At 31.3% G+C, this 27649-nt stretch overlaps 3 protein-coding genes across 5 annotated transcripts; all 3 read right to left on the bottom strand.

Moving 5' to 3' along the window:
- Positions 1-12444, bottom strand: app (Palmitoyltransferase app). Its single transcript, XM_070653410.1, has 9 exons — positions 12262-12444; positions 6690-7681; positions 5865-5993; positions 5761-5775; positions 5378-5679; positions 4983-5070; positions 4780-4915; positions 4630-4708; positions 1-1400 (listed from the first exon to the last, which is right to left on the bottom strand). The coding sequence occupies exons 2-9, from the start codon at positions 7055-7057 to the stop codon at positions 562-564; spliced, it is 1956 nt and encodes a 651-aa protein (XP_070509511.1). The 5' UTR covers positions 7058-7681; positions 12262-12444; the 3' UTR covers positions 1-561.
- A 510-nt stretch (positions 12445-12954) lies between these two features.
- On the bottom strand, positions 12955-15236 carry LOC139100765 (LITAF domain-containing protein). Its single transcript, XM_070653482.1, has 5 exons — positions 15098-15236; positions 13966-14048; positions 13775-13906; positions 13598-13712; positions 12955-13439 (listed from the first exon to the last, which is right to left on the bottom strand). Exons 2-5 carry the CDS (start codon positions 13991-13993, stop codon positions 13334-13336), a joined length of 381 nt encoding a protein of 126 aa, XP_070509583.1. The 5' UTR covers positions 13994-14048; positions 15098-15236; the 3' UTR covers positions 12955-13333.
- Positions 15237-15615: 379 nt separating this feature from the next.
- LOC139100744 (calcyphosin-like protein) lies at positions 15616-20940 on the bottom strand. 3 transcript variants are annotated; one of them, XM_070653455.1, is made up of 7 exons: positions 20776-20940; positions 18655-18770; positions 17307-17435; positions 16481-16686; positions 16323-16417; positions 16157-16266; positions 15616-15938 (listed from the first exon to the last, which is right to left on the bottom strand). In XM_070653455.1, exons 2-7 carry the CDS (start codon positions 18713-18715, stop codon positions 15832-15834), a joined length of 708 nt encoding a protein of 235 aa, XP_070509556.1. In that variant the 5' UTR covers positions 18716-18770; positions 20776-20940; the 3' UTR covers positions 15616-15831. The 3 variants fall into 3 exon arrangements, with proteins under 3 accessions (XP_070509556.1, XP_070509557.1, XP_070509558.1); XM_070653456.1 differs by having other exon boundaries at positions 18670-18770; positions 20776-20939; XM_070653457.1 differs by lacking the exon at positions 18655-18770 and having other exon boundaries at positions 20776-20939.
- Positions 20941-27649: the final 6709 nt, after the last annotated feature.

The following is a 27649-nucleotide window of genomic DNA, read 5'->3' as shown; positions in this document are numbered from 1 at the left end:
ATGATTTAATTTCTTTTTTATGTCAACATGAAAAAGCCTTTAATTTTTTGTGTGTATGTTTTAAATCTGAATGGAAATTACTTTCATCTCTAATTCCTGATTCTTTTACAAAATACAAAAAATACTCTTTTTCCTAACAATTTTTATTAACGTGATTTCGGCTATATACACAATTTAAAATAAGAGAATCTAAAGCAAAAATGTTAATTCTTTATGCGTATTTTTAACGGAAGACGAACGCATAAGTTAATCATGTCCACTTTAAGCATCCTTTTGTTTCATTTATGTAACATTTATTACTTTCACTAGAGTGATTGGTTCTGATTACTAGTCCAGGATGTGATGGATTTAAATGCTTAATCCTAGGATTATGTCTCAACTTTTGGAATTAACTTTATTTTTTGTTACTTTTTGATAAGCTTTCATTATGTGATGATATTTGAAACTATAAATAAGCTATAGTCAAGTATATTAAAATTGTATGCCTTGATTGTTCCTCGAATTAGAAACCAAAACCGCACACTCTAATAAACATTCAACATCCTAACGTCAAGCTAGCTATCATACAATTGTTTTATTCATATTCATAAGTCCAACTTGTGAGTCGAGTGAGTCTAAGTCGAGTGCTGTATCAATCATGGTCTCATTACGCAGCGCCGGACCAAAAACAGGTAACACTTCTGGTAATTGATTTGATTTTTGCAGTGCGACTGCATTTAATACATTTTTAAGTTCAATGGACGTTATTTGTGTTCCTGTTGTGGAAGATGATGATGAAATTGATGGCAAAATAATTTTATTTGTCTCAATTGGAACAGAAGATGATGTAGTTGATATATTGTAAACAGATTGTGGATTATTATTATTTGGTATTTCTTTCTTTTTAATGAATGAAGACGTTAACAGTGGATCATCAAGATCCAAGTCTAATGTACTAATATATCCATTTCCACCATTTACAGTCTCATCAATATTACTATAGACATGATCTGATGCAGCATTTTTTAATATGTTTGGAACATTTGGAGATGTAGGTGGTATATTACTATAAACATTTTGAGTTGTATCTGTACTATTATTGTTATTATTAGTCGTATTTGAATTATTATTGTTAGTATTGGCTTTCTTCTCATCACCATTCTCGGTCGTTATTTCACGATAGGGAAGATTATTATATGAATTTCCTGCAGTCATGTGTTTCTTCTCCATAGAAACATTAACATTTGTTATGCTATTTTCAGAAACAATTTCATTCACATCTTGCATGTCATTTGTTGATGATGTTATATTGTTTTGCGATAATCGCATGCGTTTGTCTATCGTTGATGACGATGGTATTAGTACGGATGCAAGTGGAAGTTCATTTTCGACTAAATGTGCTACTGACGATGTTGATTTATCTAAAAGAGACAGAAGAAAAATTGAAATAAATTTTAGATCGTGTGCCTTAATATCCTTAAAGAAATAAATATAATTTAGCAAAAATGTATGTCAAGTCAAGCAATAAAATTTGTTATTGATTCTAAAATTGATTGAATTTAATTTTCATGTCAATCGAAGCATTTCTCAATTCAATCATTTTAGTCTCTAATTCAATGATTGGCTCATTTCATGCTATCGAAAAATTCAACAAGTATGCAATATATTTATACAATAGAAATTATAACGAAAAATTAACAAAAATGTTTGTTTTGCTTAGAATAATACTTTTTTTTGTTGCTTATGTCTATTACAGTAAAGAATAAAAATTTTATTTGTCAAATTCATGTCTATTCAACATTTAGCTCTAACATCCTGTTTTGGATAAAATACAAGCAAAAATTTGCATTCAGCTTAAAAAGCATTTTTTTTTTTTCGTGCAAAATAAAATAAACGAATATGAGAGTTGAAATGAAATGGAATGAGGTAAACAAAAGATAAAAAGAATAAGAATGACTTAACATTTGGACTAGTCAAGGTGGAGATATTTGTGTTTTGATGGCCATTGTGTCGTAAAAGTTAACGATTTGAAATTAAATCTTGATATTAAATCAAATCAGAGCTTAAAGTCTACTCAAGCTTTATATGAAGTCAGGTCGACTTGAGTCCGAGTCGACTTCAAGCGCTGAATCAAATTCTTGGATTAAAAATTGTAGGATTAAGTTAAATCCTAGGATTAAAATTACTGGCTTAAGATTTGATCAAAATGAATTAATAGATCCAACAAATGTCCAACCCTTGACTATTAATGTTATCAAATAATAAGAGATGTGATTAGAATCAATAAGTCTAATACTGAACGCATTCGCAATAACTCTCATAACTTATTTTTGTATCTAAATTGTATAAAAATAACTTTTTTTTGTTATCTCGCCTACAGAACTCACCACAAACATAATTAAAACTTTTATGGAAATATCCCATGTGTATCTCAATCAATCGATTACTCGATAAAAGGAGGTAAAACGATATTTGTTTTTGATTGAAAGCACAAATAAATAAGAAAATTAATGAAAAAAAATTAATAATTTTTTAAAAAAGGAACTTTAAGTTGAAGGGAGGATTTTTAAAGTTTCTTTAACTCTTAAACGATTAAGCATTGATGTTTTATGTGTATTTATGGCTAGTCTAATAACCTTCATTTTTCATAAGTATAACTTGTTATCTTAAACATATATGAAGCAATGACAAATTTTTATATATTTTTTTGTTGTTGTTGTGATCCCTATGTTATATCCAATGATAATTTCCTTTAGTTACAACTATTTTGTTTGGTGTTGTCACCGATAGTATAATTCATTTACATGTTTAAACAACTAACAAGGCTCTAAATGATCACAAAGAAAACTAAATTAAATTAATTATTTCAGGGAATTTTTGTAGCTTTTGCAGTAAGGTTGACAAAATGCTGCGATTTCTATTCATATTTTTAATTAATTTTCATTGCCAAAAGTTTGAAAACTGTCCAGTCATTGAATTTGAATTATAAACAAATTTTAAAAATTAATTTAAATCCTTAGATTAAGATTAGATTAAAATAAATCCTAAGATTAAAAAGTTGCAAGATTGCTAATTTAGACGTCTAGCTAGACTTGAGTATATTAAGCCTCAAATCATTTTAATGAGATGAATTTTGTATTAAAGATAATTTTAAAACTAACTGGAACTTGAGCAATTTAAACTTCCATAAATCCATCATTAAAGTATGCAGCAATGGCGCAAAGTAAGCCTAATAAACAAATTTAGTGAAAGTTTATGCAAATTATCATCAGTGAAACTTTAGAAATCAGGCAATTAAAAATAAGATTCATATTTCCTGACTCAAATTTCGACGAGATTCATCTCGTCTTACAAAAACAAATTTCAGTCTATAAATCGCAGCATGCTGACTTGTATTCAAATTTCAAAAGATGAATCTCCTATTTTAGACAAAACATTAAAAATCGCATCAGAAAGTAAAAAACTTTTTTATCACATAACGGTAAATTCTAATTAAATTGCACAACATAATACTTCTTTGTATCTCGTGTCTATAATAAAGGCAGCACTCATATTATTTAAAAAATATCATTTTGATTCTAATAAATCGTTGATTTTCATTTCATTTTTAGGTAAAACTTGAGGAAATAAAAAAATGTCCTTAACATCTAATTCCTATGCCTTAATTCATTGATATTATTCATAATATTTTGGTATTATCATTTGCATGTATTTCAAAATATTTTCATCTACATTCTCTATATATCGTAAGTATATGTATATTAATAAAAATAATTTGTCACTCTTTATCATTTAAGTTATATCTTTAAAAGTGAAGTATATGCTATGAGTCATTCCTCATTTCTTCATGTATCGAGTTCAAATCGAAATTACTGTAATGATATTCGTAAACGTTCGAATGTCGTTTTGCTGGATTATGATAAACTTGATGTACATTTTGTGGCGATAATTGTAATTGATGTGTTTGGGCTGTATTCATATATTTTCGGTACGGACTCTGATGACTTAATTGGAGAAAATAATTGTCAATATACATCTGTTGCTGTGGATTTGGATGAAGTAGTTGAGTCGCTTGCTGTAATTGTTTCTTACATGCACGATAATGTGACATATGATCGATACCATTACGTATTTTAGATCCACTTGCAATCATTGGATCCCATTCATTACAATTATCGCCGGATGATGTCGAAGAACTTGGTGTGGGTAATAAGACCTGCTCGTCTGATTGAGGTGATAATTTAATAGGCGGAGCAGGTGGTGGTGTTGTTGGATGTCGAATTGGTATATTTCGATAATATTCCACACATGTTCCATCATATCGTTGATGGATACTATGTATGGCGCGATTTTTATGATACGGATAACGTGGCAATGAATTTGAATCATAATGATTATCGCTCATTTCATATTTTGATTGCGGCGACACGAATTTAAAATTAGTCGGTATTGCTTGTTGTTGATGTTGTGGCGTTGATGCCGAATACGAACGATTAATTGATGGGTTAGTTATGTTATTATTATTATTTACGTTATTATTGAATTTCTGTACGCTCAAACTAAATCTTTTGTTTAATGCAATCTGATTGCTCGAGTAGCTCGGTGGCAAATGAAGGCTTTTTATTGAACTACGATGAAACGGGGACTTACCGTTTTGTAGATTATCATAGCTTCGTTGTCTATATACACCTTGCATATGAGAATTATTCATATTTGTTGATGCCTCCAACTAATCAATAATTTGAATGAGAATATAGTCATTAATATGCAAAATTATAATTAGTCAGCAAATCAACTTACATCAACATGATTATATGCTTTTGTTGGATCAACAGTTGTTCCAATATGTTGAACAACTATGGGAGGCTGTGATGTTATTACATTCTTATCTGCTGATTGCATTTGCAGTCTATACTCTTCTGTCATGATACCGCGTCTTTTTAAAATTAATGTTACAATTTTATTATGAACGGTATGGGCAATAATAAAGATTTGATGCTTACCTGTCAATTAATGATGGTTGGAGTGGACCACATAAAATATAAAAGCAGTTCAGACAAATATTCCCTCTTGAATAAGGATTTTGTGAACCTATAAAAAATGGACATTAAATCAATATTTGGAATCAATTGTTTGTCAAGGTCGTCTATGTTTGTTTGCTCTTTTTTATTAGAATCAATATTTAATGGAATTGATTTTAAGTGGTCTGGATAAATAATTTAATGACCAGGTGATTGTTTGTAAATGACGTCCAATAAATATTGAGACATTTAATGACACAATTCACGTTTTATGTGACGCCACTCAAAAATGACCCAATTTAAAGGTCGTTAATCAGTTCCATTAAATAATAAACCCTAATTTGGCAATACACCAATAAAAAATGGACAATACTCACCACCTTTATTAGAAAATGATCCTTTAATGTCTTCATTGGTCGTCTGATCACTTGACGTTAAGTACGTATGAAAACCTGCAAGTCCAATCACTGACCATACGGACAAGAAGCAAATAGCTGATACTACAACACTAAATGGTGATCTCCTTATAACATCTAAGAAATCTTTTGTTTCTGTTTGTAACAATACGAGATGAGTTAATGCACATGCAAATATGAATACCGCCAAAAATGCTAACGAAACAATAAACATATAAAAGAAGCGATAATTCCTTCGTCCTACACAATTTCCAACCCAAGGACTGAAATAGAGAATGAGAAGAGAACCGAAATGTATTCATTTACGACAATAATCAATCATTTTTATAATGCTGTTTACTCACCAATGATGATCAAAGCTGTGTAAATTGTTTCAGTAAGCAAAAAATAAGAATGAAATGGACGAATTATAGGAGGTCATTTGGAATATTTTTAGTAGAATACATACCGATCAACACAATTATCACATAATGAACAATGAGATGCTCTTGGCGGTCGAAATATTTTGCAGGTAAAACAGTATTTGAGTTTAACAGCTTGTCCTCTCACGAAGACTTCTTTCGTACGTGGCGGTGGTCTAAAAATGTCAATAAAAGAATTTTTTTAATAATTGGGTCAATTTTGAATATATCTGAATAAGGAATCGATCGAAACTTTCAAGGTAAAGAGCTTTTATGCTATATTCCGTTCCGTTTTAGGTCAGGTGATTTATTATAAATGAATTTAAATTCTCTGGAGACATTTGCGTTCACATTTTATTTTAATTGATTTATCCTTGATATTTCTAAACAATTGTTGTGTATTGATTGAATTGAAGTAGGGAAATTGTTGTATGGAAAATGCACGATTGTTGCAGTTGTTGAGAAAAATCAGGCAAATGAAGGAAAATGGAATTTAAATTGGAATCTCATTATTTAAGGAAATTCATGGATAAATAAATAAATTAATTTTTTAAATCCGAGGATTAAATTTTAAATCCGGACTTAACAGGAAATTCTCAATTCTGACTTAGGTATGCATTAATAACGAATACCCAAAAATACACCAACTACTTCTTATTGATTTGAAGAACTAATATAAATTCCATCTGCTTCTTCCTTATATAGATCGATTAGTCTATTTACAGTTCTGAAAAACTAGCAAGCAATCAATCCATGTCATGTAAAATTATAAACTAATTACAATAAATTTTGAGTTAACTGACTTATGCACGAAATGAATCAACAATAAAGTTCAATACCTTTCAGTAAATAATCAATAAATAAGAACTTACCTATAAGTTGGACTATTTAATGAATTTGGAACTTCTATTTGTTTTTCGATGTAAGCCGCTTCGTCTTGTGAAGCTCGTGGCAAAATTCCAGGATCACTGAACGTAGTTCGTAGAAGAGAGCACATTGTAAAGACGTAGAGAACACCGCCGATAACTGGTATTCCAATTGTTATTCTCTCCGCAAGAAATGGACAGTCAAATACAAAGAATAGCGTACTCGTCGCGGTAATGAGTACAACAGTCAAATAGAAAATACTCGTGTTTGGTGCAGTCATTAAATATCCATCACAATAGAACTTATTGCGACCGGGAAATATTTCCCATTTTCTCATAACTTTTTGTTTATGTGGTGCCATTTTTAAAGCCATTCAAAATATTTTTATTTTTATTTTCTCAGCCTTTTCTCCAAATACTTCTTCTGTCGATATCTTTAAATCTATAATCTTTATGCTTTACAGGTGTTCAAATTACAGCAACATATTGAATTCTCCTTGTTTCTTTTTTTTTCATTCGTTGTATATCCCTTCAGACCTATTTCAGATCAACAAAAAGCACTTCGTTTTTGTGTGTAGGGTTTGCGGTCGATAAATTTTTTACTTCCACATAACGTTATCTCCTTATTCTTCCTTCTCGTGTCATAAAATTTCCAAAAGCTTTCCTTCAATATTTTCCTTTTCTTTCCGATACTTCGTCGACTAATCTAATGTTTTACTTATTATACTTTTTAAGGGATGATAGAGAAAGAAACCTGATGATTGTAAAAATAGAATAGAGTGAAACAGCACAAAATCGACACGTGCTAAATTGTATATATTGTTAAGTAATTTCCGAGTGATGGAATTTTGTTGAAGCTTTCTATCAATGTTGCTGAATCGGAAAAGTGCTTTAATAAGAGAAAATAATATTCATCGTAGATTCCATAAAGTCCTTAATGATATTTGTTGAAGATTTCCTTCCTATTCTTTCGGTTTTTTTTTTGGTGTTTTCTTGATCTGTAAAGAGAGAAGGACGACGTGTAAATTACTTTAGTGGATAAAATGTGTATTTTACTGGTAGATTAACTCGTTAGGCATGGTGGAGATGCACAAGTTATGAAGTGATTTATGGTTTCAATTTAAAAGACATTAGCTTTTTATCTGAGAAACCTAGGAGTTCAAGGATATTAAGGATGCTTGCATTTAAATCCTGAGATTAAAAATTAAATCCTAGGATTTAAACAAATTTTAATTCCTCAATTCTTAAACTTTCTCATCCCTCCTAATAAACAGCCACTTCAGTACGTGAAACCATGCAATTAAAATGTAATAAATCCTCAAAAATATTTATTCAACAAACATTTTTATGATAAGCATTTTTGCGTAATAGCAAGTCTTCAATTTAATGTCTGCATGAATAAAGCTCATTTTTTATACAGGATTTTTCCTTGCATTTACCCCGGCAAAGATATAAAACGGAAAAATATATATACAGCATCAATACGAAGCATGATACTTTTCTTCTTTATCCGCATACACAACAAGACATGAAAATAAATTGCAGGAGCTTTAATGTTCTCAATTTTTTTCCAATATCGCAAAATGCTGTGTTTACAGTCCTTATCATCATTGATTAAAATGAAATGAACATAATTCGATGTTTTTGACAGCATTTCATAAAATTGAAATGGAAATTACTGATAATGTCATTTTCTAAAATTGAAATTTTTTTTGGCTCGTGCTAGATTCATTTGATTTATTCACACATATTGGATTTTAATCACTTTTGAACTGTTTTGTGTCTCATGGAGACGTGAAAACATCATTTGATACATCATCAAGAAGACAAAGAAGCTTAAGTAAATTTTTTTTGCGAGTAACAAAGGAATAAAGATTGAAATTTAAATGAGGTGAATATAAAAATTCACGAGTTTTTTGTTGCATGACCTATTTTGTTTGAAATGTGTAATCATTATCTGCTACCGTTTTGCTATGTTTATTTATTTTTTCGAGATAATCCTAGGATAGCTAACTGTGATGACGATAATAATTCTGATGTCATTACAATTTATATGGAAATTTTGTGAGGCGATAATGAAGATTTAGTAATGCTCGCTAATTATATGAAATTATCAGATTATGTCTGACAAAATATTTCATTGAAATATAGTCAATGTTATGGATTTGAAGGCAATTTTGATGGATTAATGATTGATCCTAAACTTGAATCCAATTGGATTAAATGGAATCATTAAAATGTATTAAAATTTCTGTCTTATTGGGACAAAGTTGAGCAAGCATTTGAAAGTTGTATCTTCAATGTGACGACACATCCGAGTTCGTGTCACGACACATTTGAGTTCGTGCAACAACACATCTAAGTTCATGTCACGGCACATCTGAGTTCGTGTCACGAAACATATCACTTCATGTCACGATACATTTGAGTTCGTGTCACGATACACCCGAGTTCGTGTCACGTCACAAATGAGTTCATGTCACAACACATCCGATTTAGTTTCACGACACAGTAATGTTTCACGAAACATTGTTGCGAAGCACTGAGCCTTCTTGAGTTAAAAATCAATCATCTGATTCCCAGAAGACTTTATTGTACAATTTGGAATCTTGTTTTTCCAAGTACTTGAATCTTTGGCCTTCAAAATCAATCCCTTTACATCCATCAAAATGATTCTCATTCAGGAAGAATTAAAAGAAACTGTCAATCTGCACAATAAATGGAGGAAAATTTTTTCTCAATTATGATGGATTAAAATGTTGAAAACCTCTATTTGCGAAAATTCTTCTTCCTCATCGGTTCTCATGCATGTTTTCCAACAAAGAACATCGTTTAAAAACGATCAAGTTTAAATTTCTTAAACCCTTGAAAACGTGAGAGACTTAGCCGTAATTAAATTTGTTTTTAAAATAAATCGCACAGTGTAGCTGTCATTAATGGACTTACAAATGATGAGATTGCGGAAAAGGATTAAAAATTATTGAATGCATGCTCAGCTAGAATAGCACAAATCTGTTAATTGATCTAAAATCCGATCTCAGGATTGTGTGACTCTGACTTGAAGCTCGAAGTCGGCTCGGATGGTCGATTTGGTCTAAACCCGGCACTTTATCAACTTAGTGCCAGATTTCGGATCAATTAACCGAATTGTGCTATTCAGGCAATATTTTTCCTAATTACATCCCTGAACTGGAAGTGAATATAGACATAAAATTATTGAGAGCCCTTCAACATCAATTTAGTCCCATCAATGCGAAAAAAAAATCAATAAACAATTTTTTTCTTTTAAATTTATTGCTCCAAATACAAAATTGATGGCTTCTTGTGCACAAAAAAAAAGAAGGAATCTGATTCCTTTTTAGATAGCAAAAAAAAGGCTTTTTTCTTATGGCCTATTAACAGCATGAATGGTAAGCTATTAAATATACATAAACTGTTTTCTTGTTCGTGAATAGGATACGAAATAACTGGGACTTTCCTTTCTATTAATAACCAGTCCTATTTTACTTTGATAGTTCGTATGAATAATTAATAAAATGCAATCAGTTCCACAACACAATTTTTTTTTTTTGATGACTAATGCTCGCGTCGTAATTCTAATTAGTCGAGAAAACACAAAAAATGCACGTTTATGGTATGAAATTGTAAGTACGACTGATAAGATTCTTTATCTATTTCATCTACACGAAAAGATATTGTGTATATCTGTGGTTGTTTATTTGCTATGAGTATTACGGCATTTTAATACAATAATGACATTTGTCGGAATATTTTGGAGATTATTTTATTGTTTTTTGTTGTGTATTGTGTTACTTTCAGATTCATTCAAAAGAGAATTCTTAGCGCTGTTTTTTGAAATATGAAGGTGCGGCTGTATTTGCTTTGACTTATTGACTTAATGGTCGTGTGAACTTTTTGATGAATTGGAATTTCCGATTTTGTAGAGGATTTTCAGTGATTTTTTGAAGATTGTGCAAAATATACTTTACAATCTTTGGTGCTAATTTGACATCTTATCATCTCCTTGCGTTTCTTTGTCGCAAAAATATCTCATAATGTTCTGTGACCCTTTTAAAATTCCTCTCAAGAATATTCAATGTCAGAAGAGGACGATTGACCTATAATCCTAGTATAATCCTCAAGTGACCCCAAATCAATGCACATATAGAACAAGAGCACTTAGAATCAAAGTATAAATAAGATAGAGTATACCAATATACTTGAGATTAAACAAACAGCTCAAACTGCCAATAATGCATAATTGAAGTACTTCCATAACAATCTTCATACAGAAACCGTTCAGTAGTCATAAATCAACATCATTAACTATGCGATTATCAGGCTAAAAGAGTTCATAAATCACAGATAAAAAGGCTCATATATAATATTCGAAAAATTGAGCATATTAGGAACACAACTCAATGAACTATCACAAAAAAAGCGCCACAGTCTCATGTATTACTTTGAGTAACGTCAATTATTTCACTAGCTTCTTCATTGTTTAAATCTTTTCCGTCTTTTTCTTCTTATTTATTCATTTTATCATTCAAGTTCAAGAACTATAACACAATATAAAGTTAGTCGTGCGACCCAAAATTCTCTGTTACTCCTCAACAAATAGTCAACGCACTAATACACATTGTTTGCTTTGATAATTAAACATATAAGTCGTTTATCTAAGAAGTTAGCACTTGATTCTTTTCTTTCTTTTATTGTAATAATTTTCAGAAGCTACTCAACCTTCACTAATATTAATGAAAAAGGCAAAAGTAGTAACATGAGTCTCGCACGTCTATAATTGCGGTGCCTTGATTTTTACTGGTTGTACTTTAAGTACTTACTCAGTAATGTATAAATGAGTTGTATACATTACATTTTTTTTGTTGATGGCATGCAAAAAGAAATAGTTTCTTCATCAATCGACCATAAATGTGTATATATGCACTATATTTTTTACACTACGTAAGTCGATGACCCATTAAGTTGTTAACTAATAGAAAGTCAACCCCAAATGTGTCTGTCTTGTAGTCATGTATGTTAAATTAATGCTTAAGTATAATGCACAAAATAAAGACCTTAAGGATGGATTCTATGCTCGATATGTTGTACTGTGTAAGAATTGGATGTAAAGAAGGTGAGAAATTAGAACGAAAGGAAGCAATAAAGTAAATTGAAAGAATTTATTGAGCCATGTAACGAAACTCCTTTTATAAATAGAAAAATACAGAAATTTAATCAGTGCACCATTGTGCTGGGGGAACTAATATCTTTGACCTTATCATATCATTGATGAAAAAGGAATTTAGATAATGTTATAACATTTTTTTTGTGTATGGGAATGTCAAGACATGAAATAAAAATTTTTATTATATTTTTTTGGGGAAGTTTACTTAATGTCAATTAATTTTCATTCGAGGCACTGACTTATGCTGTGTAACTCATTGTAATCTAATTTAAACTCTTGATTTATTTACACTAATCGATACACAAATGTCTAAATAAGTTTATTTTAAGATATTTTTGTAATTTATTTGCGAAAAAAATTTCTTATTGTTGTTGTTGTAGTCATGGAACTTACTTAAATGCAATATTTAATATTATTTTCTTTAATTTTCACTATTACATTCATATGTTCCTTATTCACTGTCACTTTATCTTTTGAAAGCACCACTTTTGAGTCCTTTAACACTACTATTTCCTATTTTATTTCTTAAAAATATTAAGGATAAAAAAATCGTTCTTATATGAAATGTAAATAGCTCTTCGGGCACTGTTTTGTGCTGCTCATCTTTCGTACTTATTCAAATAATTGCACAACTGACTTTTGTATCTTATAAATTAAATTTTGACACTACTTATATCCTGATAGCTAACTTATTTTAGCTGATAAATCAATTAAAATTGAGGCTTTAAGCTGACTTTGCTGTTTTGAATTTCCAATGTTTACAATTTTTGTACGAAAAAGTTTGAAATACTTTTGACCGTTATGTGGTGAGTTTAATTTCAAGGCCTACTGAGAGAAATCTAAAGTGTATAGTCAAGGTAGTATCATGTTTTACTAGTTTAACATCAGTTCCTGTGTTCAATCTTTCCACGCCTATTAAAAACATTAAAATATTTTTATTTCCATAACGGACTTACCTTATTTAAAATTCCAAAGTGATGCGAAAATTCAAAATTTAGAATTCCGTTACAGATTAATCGTTCAAAATGCCGTTATTTTCAACATGCTGACGTCCATTCTGAAACAAATGCTTAAAACACTAAAAAATCAATTTAATTTGATTATCGATACTTTATTAATATAACTTAATTATTATTTCGAACAATATTGTGATTATGTACATTACATTCATGTAGAAAAAAAATAATATCATTCGAGGAAAAAGTTAATATTTTTGATCAAGTAATAGGCACATTCTGAATTCTTTTGTTTATCAAATGCGGTTATTATAAAAAAAGTAACAAATTATGCGCACTGTATTTCATTTCGTCAGTTGTGTAAATAATTAGATTCAAGTCAAAAAAGACAAAATTGTAATTTTTTTTAAAAAAAAGTGGACATTAGCTGGGGTAAATTTAGACATCAGACATACAGAAAATCTGCATTTTATTATCAAAAGACATCGAAAAACTGAGATTCTTTGCATTTAACGTCTATGACGACCGAGATATGTTCCACATGCAGGACACTTGTGATGAACATCCATGCATTCGTCAATACAACATGGAATTAGACAGCAACCTAACCAGCATCTGAAATGAGATGAAATTATTATGAAATTGAAATTTGATTATGTCTGATTCATTTATGGTATGAACAGTTGTGGCACGAAAATCACTTTTGTTTCCATAACTAGATTCACATGACACGCCATAGTTCATGACATGACATATACCACAGCATTACTCACCCACACAAAGCAATTATAAATCCAGAAATATAAGCCATTAATCCCGGCTGCGTTGTCGTTTTTGTATTAATTTCAGATCCGCATGATGGACATACCGTATGAGTAGAATGTGGACCTACAAAATTTATAAAAAGTATTAATATTTAATTTCAACAAGTGGCTTAATTGAGAAATTACCTAATGGGACGATTGTCGTCACAATATGTTGTGCTGTTAAAATAGGCTGTTGTGGTGTAAGTGGTGCTGCTGCATTTACTCCATTAACTGCTTGAAAATAGCTTGGTGGAGCTTGTGGTGGTGGAACGAAACCTGAAATCAAAACGTGACAATAACTTGTTTATTTTAATTCAATTAATAAATCAGCTTACCATAAGATGGTGGATCTTGCTTGCTCATATTGTTATGAAATATATTAAAAATTTATTTGGACGAGATTGTTTTGATGTATATCCTAAAGGTTGAACGATAAAATAACAAATGAAAGTTTTTCTTGCCGGTCATATTAATATGTACAGTGGCATGCATGCTGATGACTCATAAGAATGTTTAAAAGAAAATTTTTGAACTAATGTATCACATAAACATGTGACGTATATGTATGCGTGACGTCAGAGACACTAAATTGAATTAAATATAGTTTGATGCATCTGTTTGCTGTGACGAGTTTAATGACTATCATGTCAATTTTTGGATCAATGACTTTGCTGATTAGAGGAAGCTTTGAGATTTTATTAAATCCAAGGATTAAAACTTTGGATTAGATTAAATCAATCCTTAGACATTTCACCATCAACTTAGTTCCAATGAGCACTTCAACTAGTAAAACTCATCATTGTTTGTTTGAGATTTCGTAAAATTCCAAACTCGTATATTTCATGGCTTTATGCCTACCACTTGATCTCTATGATCTGCCTTCAATAAGCTTATTTTGTAAACTTTTTACAGATTACGTCCAGTTTAATAAACAAAAGTAATCAATTTAATTTTACTGAACTTAATTAAAACATCATAAAAAATGTGAAAACTTAATAATCAATCATTATTCCTTACGAATCATCAATTGACCTTACGAAAGACAGAAAATGAGTTTTTCAAGCATCCAATAATGAAGAAATTATTTTTAGAAACATGACCAATAGTCAGTGCGAGAGTTTTCTTTTTAAAGTATTCACATATGTGCGACGACCTTGAACATTGAAAAACTAAAACATTTTTAAAGTGTTTCTTTGGAATCTAATCTTATAGGAATGTCCAATTTGCATAACGACAGATGTTCACTGGATCTTTTTCTAAGAATTTGGCGTGGTCGTTTTTTGTTTTGTGTTCAATACAGTCACTGTCAATAGCATTCTATCCACGTTCAATACTTTTTTGCATAATTTATTAATCAAAATCTTTTTTATTCTATATTTAGTTAAATTTTTTCATTAAAAATTTTCTTTTTAACATTTTTCGCTTTAAATAGCATTTTCACTGTTATATTTCATATTTGTTACTTACACTATTAGTTTTATGACACTTTAGAATCGTTTTCTTGTATATTTAAGCTGATTTTATTGCTTTATTTAATTATTTAAGATGGAATTGCAAAATAAATAAAACAATTGCGATTTTTTTACTGAATTGATTTATGCGCCATCTGTCTGTCAATGGTAGCATTAATTGAATTTATTTTAACTGTTGTTTTTGAGGAAATAAATGATTTAAAGTGAATTAAGATATAAAAAATTCAAGTTTAAAATATAACTGTCACTTTGAATTTGAATAGTTTGCATCATTTTACCCATTTTTGACTGAATTTTTGCATCAAAAGCTGGTAAATACTGAATTCAAAATATGAACAACCGTTATACTATATCAAGCTCTAGATTGTGTTAATCAAAGGATCTGTAAAATGCTAATAATCAAAGAATCTGTTGGAAACCAAAACTGCTACCACGTGAAGTCGCACCCTAATTCAAATCGGACTTTTAACAGATTTCTGCTGAACATTTCAAATTTTAAAAAACCGTTAAACATAACTTTTAAAATTCAAATTTTTATTTAATCCTTTTATGAACCGACAACAATTTAGACATCAAAGAATTAAAACTGTTAATATTTTTGCGTTTAATTTTTTTCGGCTCCACATAATATCCTCACATGCATGCATGATGGCACAAACATATTTTAACACGCATGATGGCACAGACAAGATAAAAGTAATATTTTAAAAAGTTATTTAAGAAAGACGTTTAAAGTTTGTATGCTTGTCGTATCATCAGATCGAAATATGCATCATTATCAACAGAAGCTGAAACTGCTGAATAATAATTTTCAAATTCCTCTTCAGTTACGACACCTGAAAGTATGGTTATAATTAGAGTCAACTTAGTATAATTCAGAGTGTGACCATCTCAAATTCGACATTAGATTGTCGAAAAATTCGAAATCAATTTTTAAAATAAAGATTTACGTTAAAAAGAAATGTAAAAGTAACGTTAAAAAAAATTTGAATATTTTTTTTGAAACGGTCGTTTTTGAGACAGCCACATTCAGGTATAATTAAGGCATAATTACCATCAACTTCACCACCCTCTTCAAAATTAGCAAGGAACTTTTGTAAAATTGTTTCTTCTGTCTCTTCCCCACTGATGTATTTTGGATGAGACTTTACCGAGTATACGTTCCTAAAAACATTAAACTATAGTATATCCATATTGGAAGTTAATTACACCGCAATTACTTTAAATCATCATTTGTGATGACCCCATCGCCAGTTTTATCCAATTTTTTAAATGCCTCTTTAACAATACGTTTGCGCGATTCCGACATATGAGGCTAAAATATCGTTCGAAATCAATCAATTAATTGAAGGCTTTTAGTAAATTATTCATGTCTTACTCTAATTCCAATCAAAAACTCCGTCATGTTAATATTACCCGAACCATCAGTATCGAACTTGTTAAAAACTTCTTCTGCTTCTTCATTTGTCACTTGTAAGCCAGTGTCGCTCAAGCCTTTAGTAAATTCTTCCAAACTCAAGGTCTTATCGCCATTATCATCAATTCTACGGAAACATCTGCCCAATCCCATAATGCCAGTCGCACCTAAAAGTAGTTTTAAATAAAAAAGACATTAGAGCGAGGTTGAAGGCTTAATTTTTGTTGTGAACTTGATGGGATCTAAATGTGCGATGGGTTGGCTAACGGTCTAATTTGCAAATTTGACAACTTCTTGGCCTTTAGAGTTGCGAGCGAAATTTGCGTATGGAATTAAATTCGGAAATGTTTAGATGGCATGTCTATGTAAGCATGCACGATTCTAATTTGTACTTTGATGACTTTGACTTTGATGTTGGGTTTGTGCTGTGGTCCAAAATACCGATAAGAGTTGTGAAATGCGAACTGGATAGAGTAAGAAGGTTAAGGCGAGCTTTATGTCAAGCTCCCTAAGAACCCTCGGTAGCTCAGTGGTAGAAGCATTCAACTGAAAGTCGTAGAACGTGGGTTCGAGTCCCACTACGGGCTTTCCTATTGGGAATAGCAAAATTCCGAACACTTGATTTGCTAAATCCATCAAAATAGGGTTACCAGTTTGAATTCCATTGCTAACATCTTATCGAGTCTCTAAGCCAAGATCCGTCATGATTAATGACAATATTCAGATACCGAACCATCAAGTCTCTTTCCTGCATGTTATGACAATTCAATAAACTATTTAAACACACCTCTAGCTAAACATAAATGTCTCAGCTTTTCAACAGAATCGCCAACATTTCCCGATGCCAAGACTCTCTTGCTTTTATTCATCATTTCACTTTCATTCCTAGACATTGCACTTACTGGTCGCATTTTGTCTACAATTAAAATAAAAGAAAAATTATTGTAATTAAATTCATGTTTATACAATCGCAAAGGGTGTCAATGGTCTCTTAATTCTAATTCTCCATTTCTTAATTATATGCTTCATAAAAATAAAAACTGATTTAATTCTTCCAAAACGTTTTTCCATTGTTGATGTTTAATCCTTTTTAGCGTGTACTCCTTAGTGCTGTTTAAATATAAAATTGATTGAAGTACTTCACTTTATTACACGCAAGAAGGTAAGATCTTGCCTTATTGATTTTCCGTCCTTGTTAGGCTATTGAATCATACATTGACATGTGCTTTGTAAATTTTTCCTAATAAATTATGAATCTCCTTCACAGCAATCAGTGACACAAAAAGTAAGTGAATATTTTTCGATATATTTTTGGGTAAAATAAGTCCATATAGAAATTATTAATTTGTATTATATTGATTTGGAGGTCTACATTTGAATATATTCCTACGCATATGCCTTATCTATCCATATTAATTTATTGTAGAACGAAAAAAAAAAAATCATTGTTTGATTAGCACAGTTCCGATGAATTTTGACGTGTATATGTTGATTATAATTGCTCGATATACAGGCTTTTTTTTCGGGGTTGATTATCCCTTAATTTAACAGTGACCCACATTTTTTGCCGTCATGCTACTTTGTGCTTTCTATTACAGTTCTTAATAGTTCCTTTTAACTTATAATTCGCTGTCTTGGTTGTTGAGTGAAGGAGATAATGAATGATTGATGAAAAGGATTTATTTTGTAATTTATTTATGTTTCTTGATGTATTTATATTCATTCACACATTCACATGTGCGTATGTGTCCATGGGCAAGTTTTTAGGATAGTTTTTTGATTCAATATCAAGTTTGTCCTGTTTTATGGAAGAATCTACCTATGAAAGTGCTATAAAAATGTCATATTTTTGAATAAAGGCTAGCATTAAGTAGTTTTAGGGCAACTAAGCATCTTCCAATCAAGCCAATAAGCTTTACTAAGCAAATACATAAGTTCGAATGTCAATTTAGAATGCAATTTAGAAGATCCAGTAAAGATCCAGTAAAGAAAGTCCAATTTCCAAAAAATAATAAAATAATGTAAGCTTTTTTTGTATTTACAGAACATGCTGGATTTTGTTCCTTGATTGTCTAATAGGTTGTGCCTCCTATGACTATTAACTACTTAAATTGCTAAAGTTAAACATTAAATACCCGTAATACACTCACTTGGTGAGTGGAAGGTAGAATTGTCCGACCAAAAATGATGGTTCATCTTGTAAGTGATTGAATTGTGTGTAAGGTTTGTTATCGTCAAAAAAGGGTCCAAACTGTAAACGTGTAAGGTAATAAGATTCATGCAATTATCAAAATAATTCTAAGCTAATTTAGGTTAGTCTAATGTCTAATATTAGTTTGTATGTGTTGGAATTTCCAAGTTTCCAAGATCTACACAGTCTAGAAACCTTAAAATCAGAATAATAGTTCGGGTTGGTATTCTGCCAAGTAATTCAAACTACCTTGATAGTTTAGTGGTAAGAGCATACGATCGGAAAACGTAGGATAAGGGTTCGATCCCTGTTCAGAACAAGTTGTTGGGAAAGTGATTTTCTGTTATCAAACTAAAAGGCCAATCTGATCTTTAGTCTTATTCACTTCAATTTTGATTGAAATTCCGATTGTATTCTTGAGTAAACTGGAGCAAACCCTCAAATAAACTTAGTCCGGTCACCACAATGCAACGAACCGTTAATATGGAAATAAGCCATCAAGATGCCTTCAGGGAAACTTTGGGTCTTGTCGTTAATACTGCGACATATTGTTTCCTTAGCGAACACGATGTGCTATTCGAGTATGATATGAAGTAACCCGTTTAATGGATGTAAATGATCATGGTTGATCAAATCTTCAAACTAAGAATGCCAATACTAGTCAATACATCGTGCAATTAAGAGAAGCTAGTTGATAACTCAAAGGTACAGTCCCAAAAAGTTCCAATAGTTCCAAAATCTAATCAAAAACTTCTAGAAACATCCATCAAACAAGAAGTCTATCTAAGGAATTACCCAGATCGATTTGACATTCTAGATGATTTTCATTTTCGATAAAATGCGTGAAAAATCGAAGAAACGAACAACAATTTTCACCTCGCATTATACAGCATAACACAAAATCATATTCAATGCTAAATATTATTAACAAAAAATAAATTACGACTATTTGATCGATTCTGATTTAAAAAATTCATTTAGAATCTTAAGAATATGTACTTCATGCATATCAAGTCAAGTTCAGTCAACCGCTAAATGAATCAATTCTTCGTCTTTAATCTCATAAATTATAATTTTTTTTGGGTACGATATTGATGCAATTGTTTCCCATTTCCGTTTTTTAATGGGATCTTTAAAGATTTATTTGGCTTTTTGTTTCTAAAGCTTAATTGAGCGAATCAAGTATGAAATGTGGGATCATAAGACATTCAGATTGTGATTTCAGATTTGAATGACAAGAATTTTAAATTGAGGAAGCATTGAAATAAATAATAAAAAATCGATGTCTTATGTCACAAAAAAAAGATTTTTTATCTGCAATGCAGTGAGATGCTAGAAGAGGATTTATCCTCTGGCAATCGAGGCAATTATGGATTTTAATTGGATCTTCTTATTCTACTCTGATGTTAGATTAGGATATGAGTTATTTGATTACAACATGAGCACACAGGTAGTTATGCAGCAATTCGTCCAACCCTTTTACGAAATCATTTCTATTATCTCTGCACAGACCTTGAATCACATCGTATAATTTTTGGAGAACTAGCAAGAAAAAAATCAATAAAACAGTACTGAAAGTTTTTGTTCCCACTGGATTTTTTTGGCTCGCAAGGACACGCAACTTGAAAAAAAGAGGCATTTCAATCACTTTCAGGTGAGAAGAAAATTTATACTTTTTTAGGTTGGTCTCATTAACATTAATTAATTCAGAGCCAAAAAGTACAACAATGAGCACAAGAATGATGTTGATAACCGGTCAGTGCTAGGTACTGAAATTTTGCCATAACTAAAACAGAAAGAATTTGTCACGTTATAAAAGGGGCGAAGAGGAAAAGAACTAGGCAAGAAGAATGTTTGAAAAAAATTTTTAACATCAACAAATGAGACATTGCGTGCCGTTGTACGATTTGAGGCATAACTCACATAAAACACTTTTGTGTCCCAATTAGTATGATCACGTAGTATGAATATTTAAAATTTTCACATATATAATTTTAATATTATCAAATACTTAAGGAACATCTTCAAAAATTTTGTTAATTTTTCAAGGATTTCCAAAATTTACCTCAATAAGTAGCTCTTCTTAACAAATATCCTTTAAAGTTGTATACTAAAATAAATGAAAGCTCACTAAGCAATTAATGCACACACAAAAAAATATTTTTGTTTAGAATGGAAATGAGTCCGTCTGATTGCACGATTCACTCAAAACTGAGAACGAAGCAGAGAAACAATTGAATGGAAAAACCTAGCGAGTTGATTTTCCATGCTCTGTACGTTTATTATACGTACTGAAAATATATATTTCTTAGTGCACTTTTTATGTGAACAATGAGCTGTTAAAATTTATGATGTAGGCTTGACTGGGTGATCAGGCGGAAAATTTGATAAATTTTTTTAATTAGAAATGAATTTTAATGGCAATTTGGAATTTTCTGGAACTTTTATGGGAGCTATACACTTATTACGTTGTACAAAGTGGGACAGATCAATAAATTTCCGTCCCCCGTGCTGGATTTGTGCTGTGATCAAACACAACGATAAGAACTGTGCAATAAGAACTGGATATATGTAGAAAAGAGGTTTAAGTATGCTTTGTGCCACGCTTCGTAACAACACCTGATAGCTCAGTGGTAGGTGCATGCTACCAAATATCGTAGGACGTGGGTTCGAGTCTCACTCGAGCTATGCTGAGATGTGAGATAAAATCACATGAAAAATGGTCGAAAAAAAAGTAAGAAACTCAACATCAACCCTTGGACTCTTCTGGTGGTACATAATTGGTAGCTAAAACCCGAGATCATGGAATTGGTAATTGGCAAGCGGTAGCCAGCTTTAGGAGCCGACACAGGGAAGCCATGGATCACACTTGATCTGTACGACCAGCGAAGTAAGTAAGAACAATCAGAGAAGTACTCGATCACCGTCTAGTAATCTTGTAAAAGACTATACATTCCGGATAAGTAAGAGTGACTCTGATGGCCTCATAGTGATTACCAGGCACTATAACATGATATGTACCGAGTAAATGCATTTATTGAAATCGATAGCATGTAAAGGAACAAGATGTCAAGGACAAAACAGGAAGAGAGTAAGCATGCTCGACTGGTCCATATATTACATCAGTGCAATCTCTCAAATGCATGCTCTTCACATAATAGGGAACAGTATTTACATAATTCCAGTGCATTCCTGCATTTCATGCACACAAAAAAAAATGCGCTTCATTGCGCAATGTCAATATTACCATTTCTTATTGTTGTTGTCATACACATTGCTCACATTCATGATTAAAATGAAAAATAGTGTTGTTGCATTATTGTGAGCATTTCTATACTATAAGGTAGGTACTACAAAGGTAATAAAGATAGTATTTGTGTCAAAAAAATAACGAAAGGGAAATGAATTAAAATCACCTTAATGATATATTATGGAATAAATTTTAAGCAGTATGTGTAAGTTGTGATGCACCAGACGGACGCCGTAATGGCTATTTAACTTTAACAATATTATTTGTGTCCTTAATGTAGTTACGTACAAGCATGCGACGCGTCTTGAAAATTAGGCTGGCACAAAATCAAATTTTCACATTTCCGTTACGGATGGATGGAGGAGACTGAGATTGAATATTGATTACGTCGGCAGATTTCATAATAGCTTTAAATTGATCTTATAACTTTTAGAATATTAATAGCTCAATTATGGATAATTTAATGTGAATCATAACTAAATAACGAAACTAATTTGGGATTGTTTGGATATTATGGGACGTTAAGGAGGTCCAGTACCAACAAGATCATTTAAAGTTCAAGAAAATGACCTTACCCGATGGCTATTTCGGTACTGTCCTTGATTAAATGGAATAAAAATCTATAAATTCACATTTTTTCAGGTCATTCACGTATGTCGTGCTACATTTGAGGAGGGGACTCGATATTTAATTGACGTGATAGGCTAACGACCCTTATACAATTATATTGTCATCTATACGATCAATACTAATTTATTTCCTCCTTTTATTCATTCACTAACCTCAAAAATCAAAACACAAAACCACCTCAAATAATCTCATAACAATTAAACGATTTTAAAACAAAATTATACCCCACAGTTGTATTAATGCATGAAAATCATTCATTTTAAAACAATCACCTTGATAGTTTACTTGTACTGCAATAATTTATCACAAAACTAAGTTCAAGAATGCTGTATTATTCAAAACAATAACCAACAATTTTCAAAAATAAAATAGTTATTGCAACAAGTTGATATCCATTTGACTTTTAAATTAGCAATTTCCTGTTTCATGTTATTAACGTTATCCATTTTTCATATGAGGCAAAAGGAGCATGAAATTGGAGCTTTTGAGAAGCTTTTTAGATTTAACGGTTGAAAATTATTTGAATTTTAAATTGTGAGCTTTCGAAAGCTTTTGTGGATTCATGCAAAAATCTTAATTTTGCTAAGAGTCTTAATGATACAGCAACTGATGGACTGAATCACAACTTACATGATTTATAATCCACTAAGCCTCTTAATCTTTTCGATGTAGTACTTTAGATACAGCTGTTCATGTAGGCTATTTACATAAAAAGCTATTTATAAATCTGTAGCATTTCTCTTGATGTGAGAACAATTTGTATCAATATTTTGTTCACTTGATATACCATAACAATTGATGCTGTATTTATCACATTGATTTTTACGTCAATTTATCTTTGTACTCAATACGTACTGGAAAAACATTATTGCAAATATTGATAGTAAAATATCAGTTCACGAAACTATGACAGAAAATTATTTTTTCTTTTTGCACATCAAAAGCATTGGGCCTGCTGTTGCTATCAACTTACCATGTGAAAATAAATAAATTTATTAACTAAACACCCCGTTTGACGACATTCGATGAAAAATAAATCCACGTTTTCGACAGTTTCAAGTGGTTATCACAAGATATGTTATTTTGAAGGCACGACTTGAAGAATGTTGACTTCTAATTTGTATTGTCATTATGTTTCATGTTGTTTTGAGGGTAGTAGGTTGATTGAACTGAAAATCCTTAACCTGAAAGCTACAGGGCATGAAGAAGTGAGCAGAGCCTTTTGATCTAACACAAAAATCACATGGGACGAATGACGGATCTCGAATGAGACTCGAACACACTTCCTACGATATTCGGAATCATATTCTATCGAGGGTAGTTTGACCATACATATAATTAAGCTTTACATCGGATTAACTCACTACATGAATCCCCTTTCAGTTTTCCAAGGCCTGTGTGCTTCTAGCGTGAGAATTGATCTTGCCGAATCTGATTTGAAACTAGAGTCACACCGGCTTGGGGACACTATTTTACGACATTTTTCACACCGTGTGTAGTGTGCTTTAATGTTTGATAAGAAACAAGGATCTTGGTATTTATAATTAGCAGGAGGTAACCAACGATAGATACAGCTTCAGACTGCAACTAAGAGAGGTCATGGATAACAATTGATCCGTACATCCAGTGAAGTAAGTAAATAACATTTTAATGAATGAATCAGAATTGACTACATTGTTCAAATTAAAGTTGTACGTGATTGAAACTGTCCTTATAAGACTTCCTCTTTTGAGGGTTGCAGCAAGGCTCTCACTTCTAAGATTATAGAGATCATTCCGCCAATTTCCAGAAGCATAAGGTGTTTATCTCAAGTTTATATTCATTGACGCGGAAAAATAGTGTAAACATAAATAGTTGTACATATTTATTCGAATAATTTGCAGTGTTATAAATAGAACAAAATACAATGGAACAGAATAAGAATTGTTGATCTGCTTGTTGCTGAATCATGAATAATATTTTGATTTATATAAGGTTATTTTAAGAGGAATTTTATCTTTTAATTCAGTGATCCTGATTCTCTAATAGGCAAAGTTGCCGTATTTAGGTACCGTAGTGGTAGTTCTGCATCATGAAAGCAAGCGGCACACGGTTTAGACAACATTGCTCTAGTCTAAGGACGAGGACTTCAACATCAACAATGCCATTGTCTTCACCTCACGTAGACATTAGTCGTTATTAAAAGAAGCCATTCAACTAGTCAAAAACAGCCCATTCAGGCAGGTAAATGTCAGATTTAAATACATAGTATTTTTATCTAAATGACTTCCCAACACTCAATGCCAAGAAAAGGAGAACAATATTTACGCTTATCGCTAAAAGAAGTCAAAACAAAATTTCTCTGAAATGAGTAATTCTGACTACAAAACGCACAATTACGTGCGCTTGTTCACATTTTCTCCACATTCATTAGTTCCTTTACTTTATTATTAAAGAATTATGAGCATTGTCATTAGATAATTGTACATACATTCAAAAGCTGAATAGATCAGATTCATTGAGAAACAAAAGCACGAGAGAAAATTCTATTAAGCTACACCTGTTTGTATGTCTGTATGATATATGTAATTATTAGATAAGAGCAACAATGACAAATGATTACAAATTAAACATGACGTATCGATATCGCGCAAAAAATATGGATAATTGTCGTGCGAATATTTTTTGCTCTCTTGTCTCAGCTTAGAGCAGTGATGGGTAACCCTATTTATGAAAAAGCACACTGACTGCCTCTAACCAAACCCGCAAATGGCATACGATTCATGTAATTTCTAAAAAAAATGTCGACGACACACTAGTGTGACGCGACACATATGTTGCACACCACTGGCTTAGACAGTTCTATCCATTGTCGCGTGATAAGACAGATCACGTGGCAAACACACTGAATCAATTAAAGACAATTAATTTAGTGCTCCTATTTAGCTTATAATGGATGTTAATTGAAAAGCAGCAGTGATAGTCAATTTGATGATTCGGTTGCTGGAAACCTTTGAGCACTTGTCGTTTAATATAATCTGATTGATTCCAGTTCTAGTTCTTTCGATCAATATTTGTGAATGAATACAGCACAGTAAGGAAACTAAACTGTTACGTACTGATTAATTAATGACTACAACAACAAATGTTTGATTGTTTTAAGGGTCGATGGCTTATTGATTTGTACGCATTTCCTCATTATTCCTTGAAAATTACTTTTTTTTAAATTATATTCAAGAATTTTCCATGAACTTTTCATTGTTTTGCTGCATCTAAATTTTTCATTTTCTTCTTATTGCTTTTTGATGATTGGAAAAAGAGAAAGAGAGTGACGTGAGCTGTTTGTGAACAATTTATTAAACTCAATTGCTTTTAATTGAGAGAAACACAAAACAATAAAATAATGAATGGATAGATGGATTCATATCATAATAATTGAGATCTTTTTGAGGAAAAATGTCATGTGAGAATACTTAAGTTTCTTTTATTAGAGGTTTTTAGATGGAAAATGTTTATTGTTATTGATTTGTCTTTATGAGTGCAGTCAACTGCTGATGTATTTTGCAATATTTACTTTTTTGGCGAAATTATTGTCTTGTCAAGTGTCTTTTAGGATATTTTCTCAAAATCAAGTGTTATAACACATTATATGACTAATTTTGAGAAATTGATACAAAATTTGATTAGATTTGAGTCAATTTTGAGCTTTGGTTAAGCAATAAACCGTAACATACGATGAGCAGAACAGACTTTTATGGTATCTCAATATCACTAAACAGAATAGTCTTACTTACTAGATGGCTCTTGCTTACTTATTCTGCTGCCATTACAGATCAATTGTGACCCTTGGTCTTCAAGGATCCTTGCTTCGAAATTCGCAACTCCATCTCGATCGGCAAATTATTAATGGCAGCCAATTGGTACTTTAATATCACCAATATACCAATATCACCTTAAACCAACTCCAATCACTGATTTGGTTGAAATTTGCTTAATAAAGGAACAGCCTCTAAAGAGCTCATAAAATGCGCTCCAACTCGATTCTTCCTAAAACTATCTGAAACTTAAACCATATTTTATTATTGGAGCTTGGGAGGTTCTTCGGAGAAATTTCTGGATAAAAATAATTATTTTTTGTTGTAAACATGTTGATTAATATAAATGTTTTATCCACGAACATAACATACTGATCTCAATAATTGACTCTTCTTCTTGACTCGTGCTGTAAATAAAGTATGAAGCAGTAAATAATATAAAACCCTGATTGATAAATAGCCAAATGATTTGTTTTCTTGTTGTCTAAATTTACGTTTTTAAAGGCAGGTCTGTATTAAAAATAAAACGTCATGTGCCAAATTTATAGAATTAGGTAAGTGAATTAGATTTGCACTTTCTAATTTTTGTAGAATTAAGAATTGGAGTTGAATAATACTTAAAAGCTAAACTGATCAATGAATTCTTGGAAAGAGGCTGTTGATAAAGACAGTGTAGCACATGGTAGGCCACCTTATGATATAGTTAATTTTAGGCGTAAACTTAGAAAGACCATTGATCACAGCTGATCTGTATGGTCAGAGAAGTAAGTAAATAATTTATATTGAAGATTTTTGTCCAAATTGGAGAGATGCTGATCGAAACAAAACCAAAACCCTCTGAATACGTCCATGAGTTTAAAATCTTCCATAAGAACCAACAGTAACACTTAATCTGTTATTCACTTGACTTTAGAATTTTTTTTGCAATAATTTATTCCTCTTATATTCTGGTTTTTTGGGACTTTGTGATTTGGTTTATAAGTCCCATATGTATGGGAATTCCCAAGAAAGATTTGAATATAATTTTCAGTGGTAATATTATGGCAACAATTCTAACAATTGATTACCAAAATTTTGAATAAACCTTTAGGCCACAAAAATTTCTCTGGATGTCGAGTTTGTTGGATTAGGTAAGGACTGTTGGCTTATTACGTAATGGAGAAAGCTGACCTTTAGATCTTCCACCCAATTCCTATTCATCCAATTCAGACGACAGCCAGTGATTTTTTTTCAAAATTTCAACCACCTATTTAGTCTTAAACAAT

This window comes from Chironomus tepperi, unplaced genomic scaffold (assembly GCF_022539635.2).
Source record: "Chironomus tepperi strain 1889 unplaced genomic scaffold, CSIRO-AGI_Ctep_v1 contig_68, whole genome shotgun sequence".
NCBI lineage: Eukaryota > Metazoa > Arthropoda > Insecta > Diptera > Chironomidae > Chironomus > Chironomus tepperi.
The sequence above is the reverse complement of the archived record's forward strand: the minus strand, read 5'-3'. Positions and strand labels throughout refer to the sequence as shown.

Bases quoted from the DNA above. Each gene is read 5' to 3' on its own strand.
- LOC139100744 (XM_070653455.1), bottom strand. From the start codon at position 18,715: ATGAACCATCATTTTTGGTCGGACAATTCTACCTTCCACTCACCAAGT. The intron at 17,436-18,654 runs GTATTTAATGTT...TTTTAATTGTAG, and splicing joins ACCAAGTGAGTGTATTACGG to ACAAAATGCGACCAGTAAGT. The intron at 16,267-16,322 runs GTAATTGCGGTG...TAATGTTTTTAG, and splicing joins ATCACAAATGATGATTTAAA to GAACGTATACTCGGTAAAGT.
- app (XM_070653410.1), bottom strand. From the start codon at position 7,057: ATGGCTTTAAAAATGGCACCACATAAACAAAAAGTTATGAGAAAATGG. The intron at 4,916-4,982 runs GTAAGCATCAAA...AATTTTAAAAAG, and splicing joins CAACCATCATTAATTGACAG to ACGCGGTATCATGACAGAAG. The intron at 4,709-4,779 runs GTAAGTTGATTT...ATTATTGATTAG, and splicing joins AAGCATATAATCATGTTGAT to TTGGAGGCATCAACAAATAT.
- LOC139100765 (XM_070653482.1), bottom strand. From the start codon at position 13,993: ATGAGCAAGCAAGATCCACCATCTTATG. The intron at 13,907-13,965 runs GTAAGCTGATTT...TTTTGATTTCAG, and splicing joins GCAAGATCCACCATCTTATG to GTTTCGTTCCACCACCACAA. The intron at 13,713-13,774 runs GTAATTTCTCAA...TAAATTTTGTAG, and splicing joins GACGACAATCGTCCCATTAG to GTCCACATTCTACTCATACG.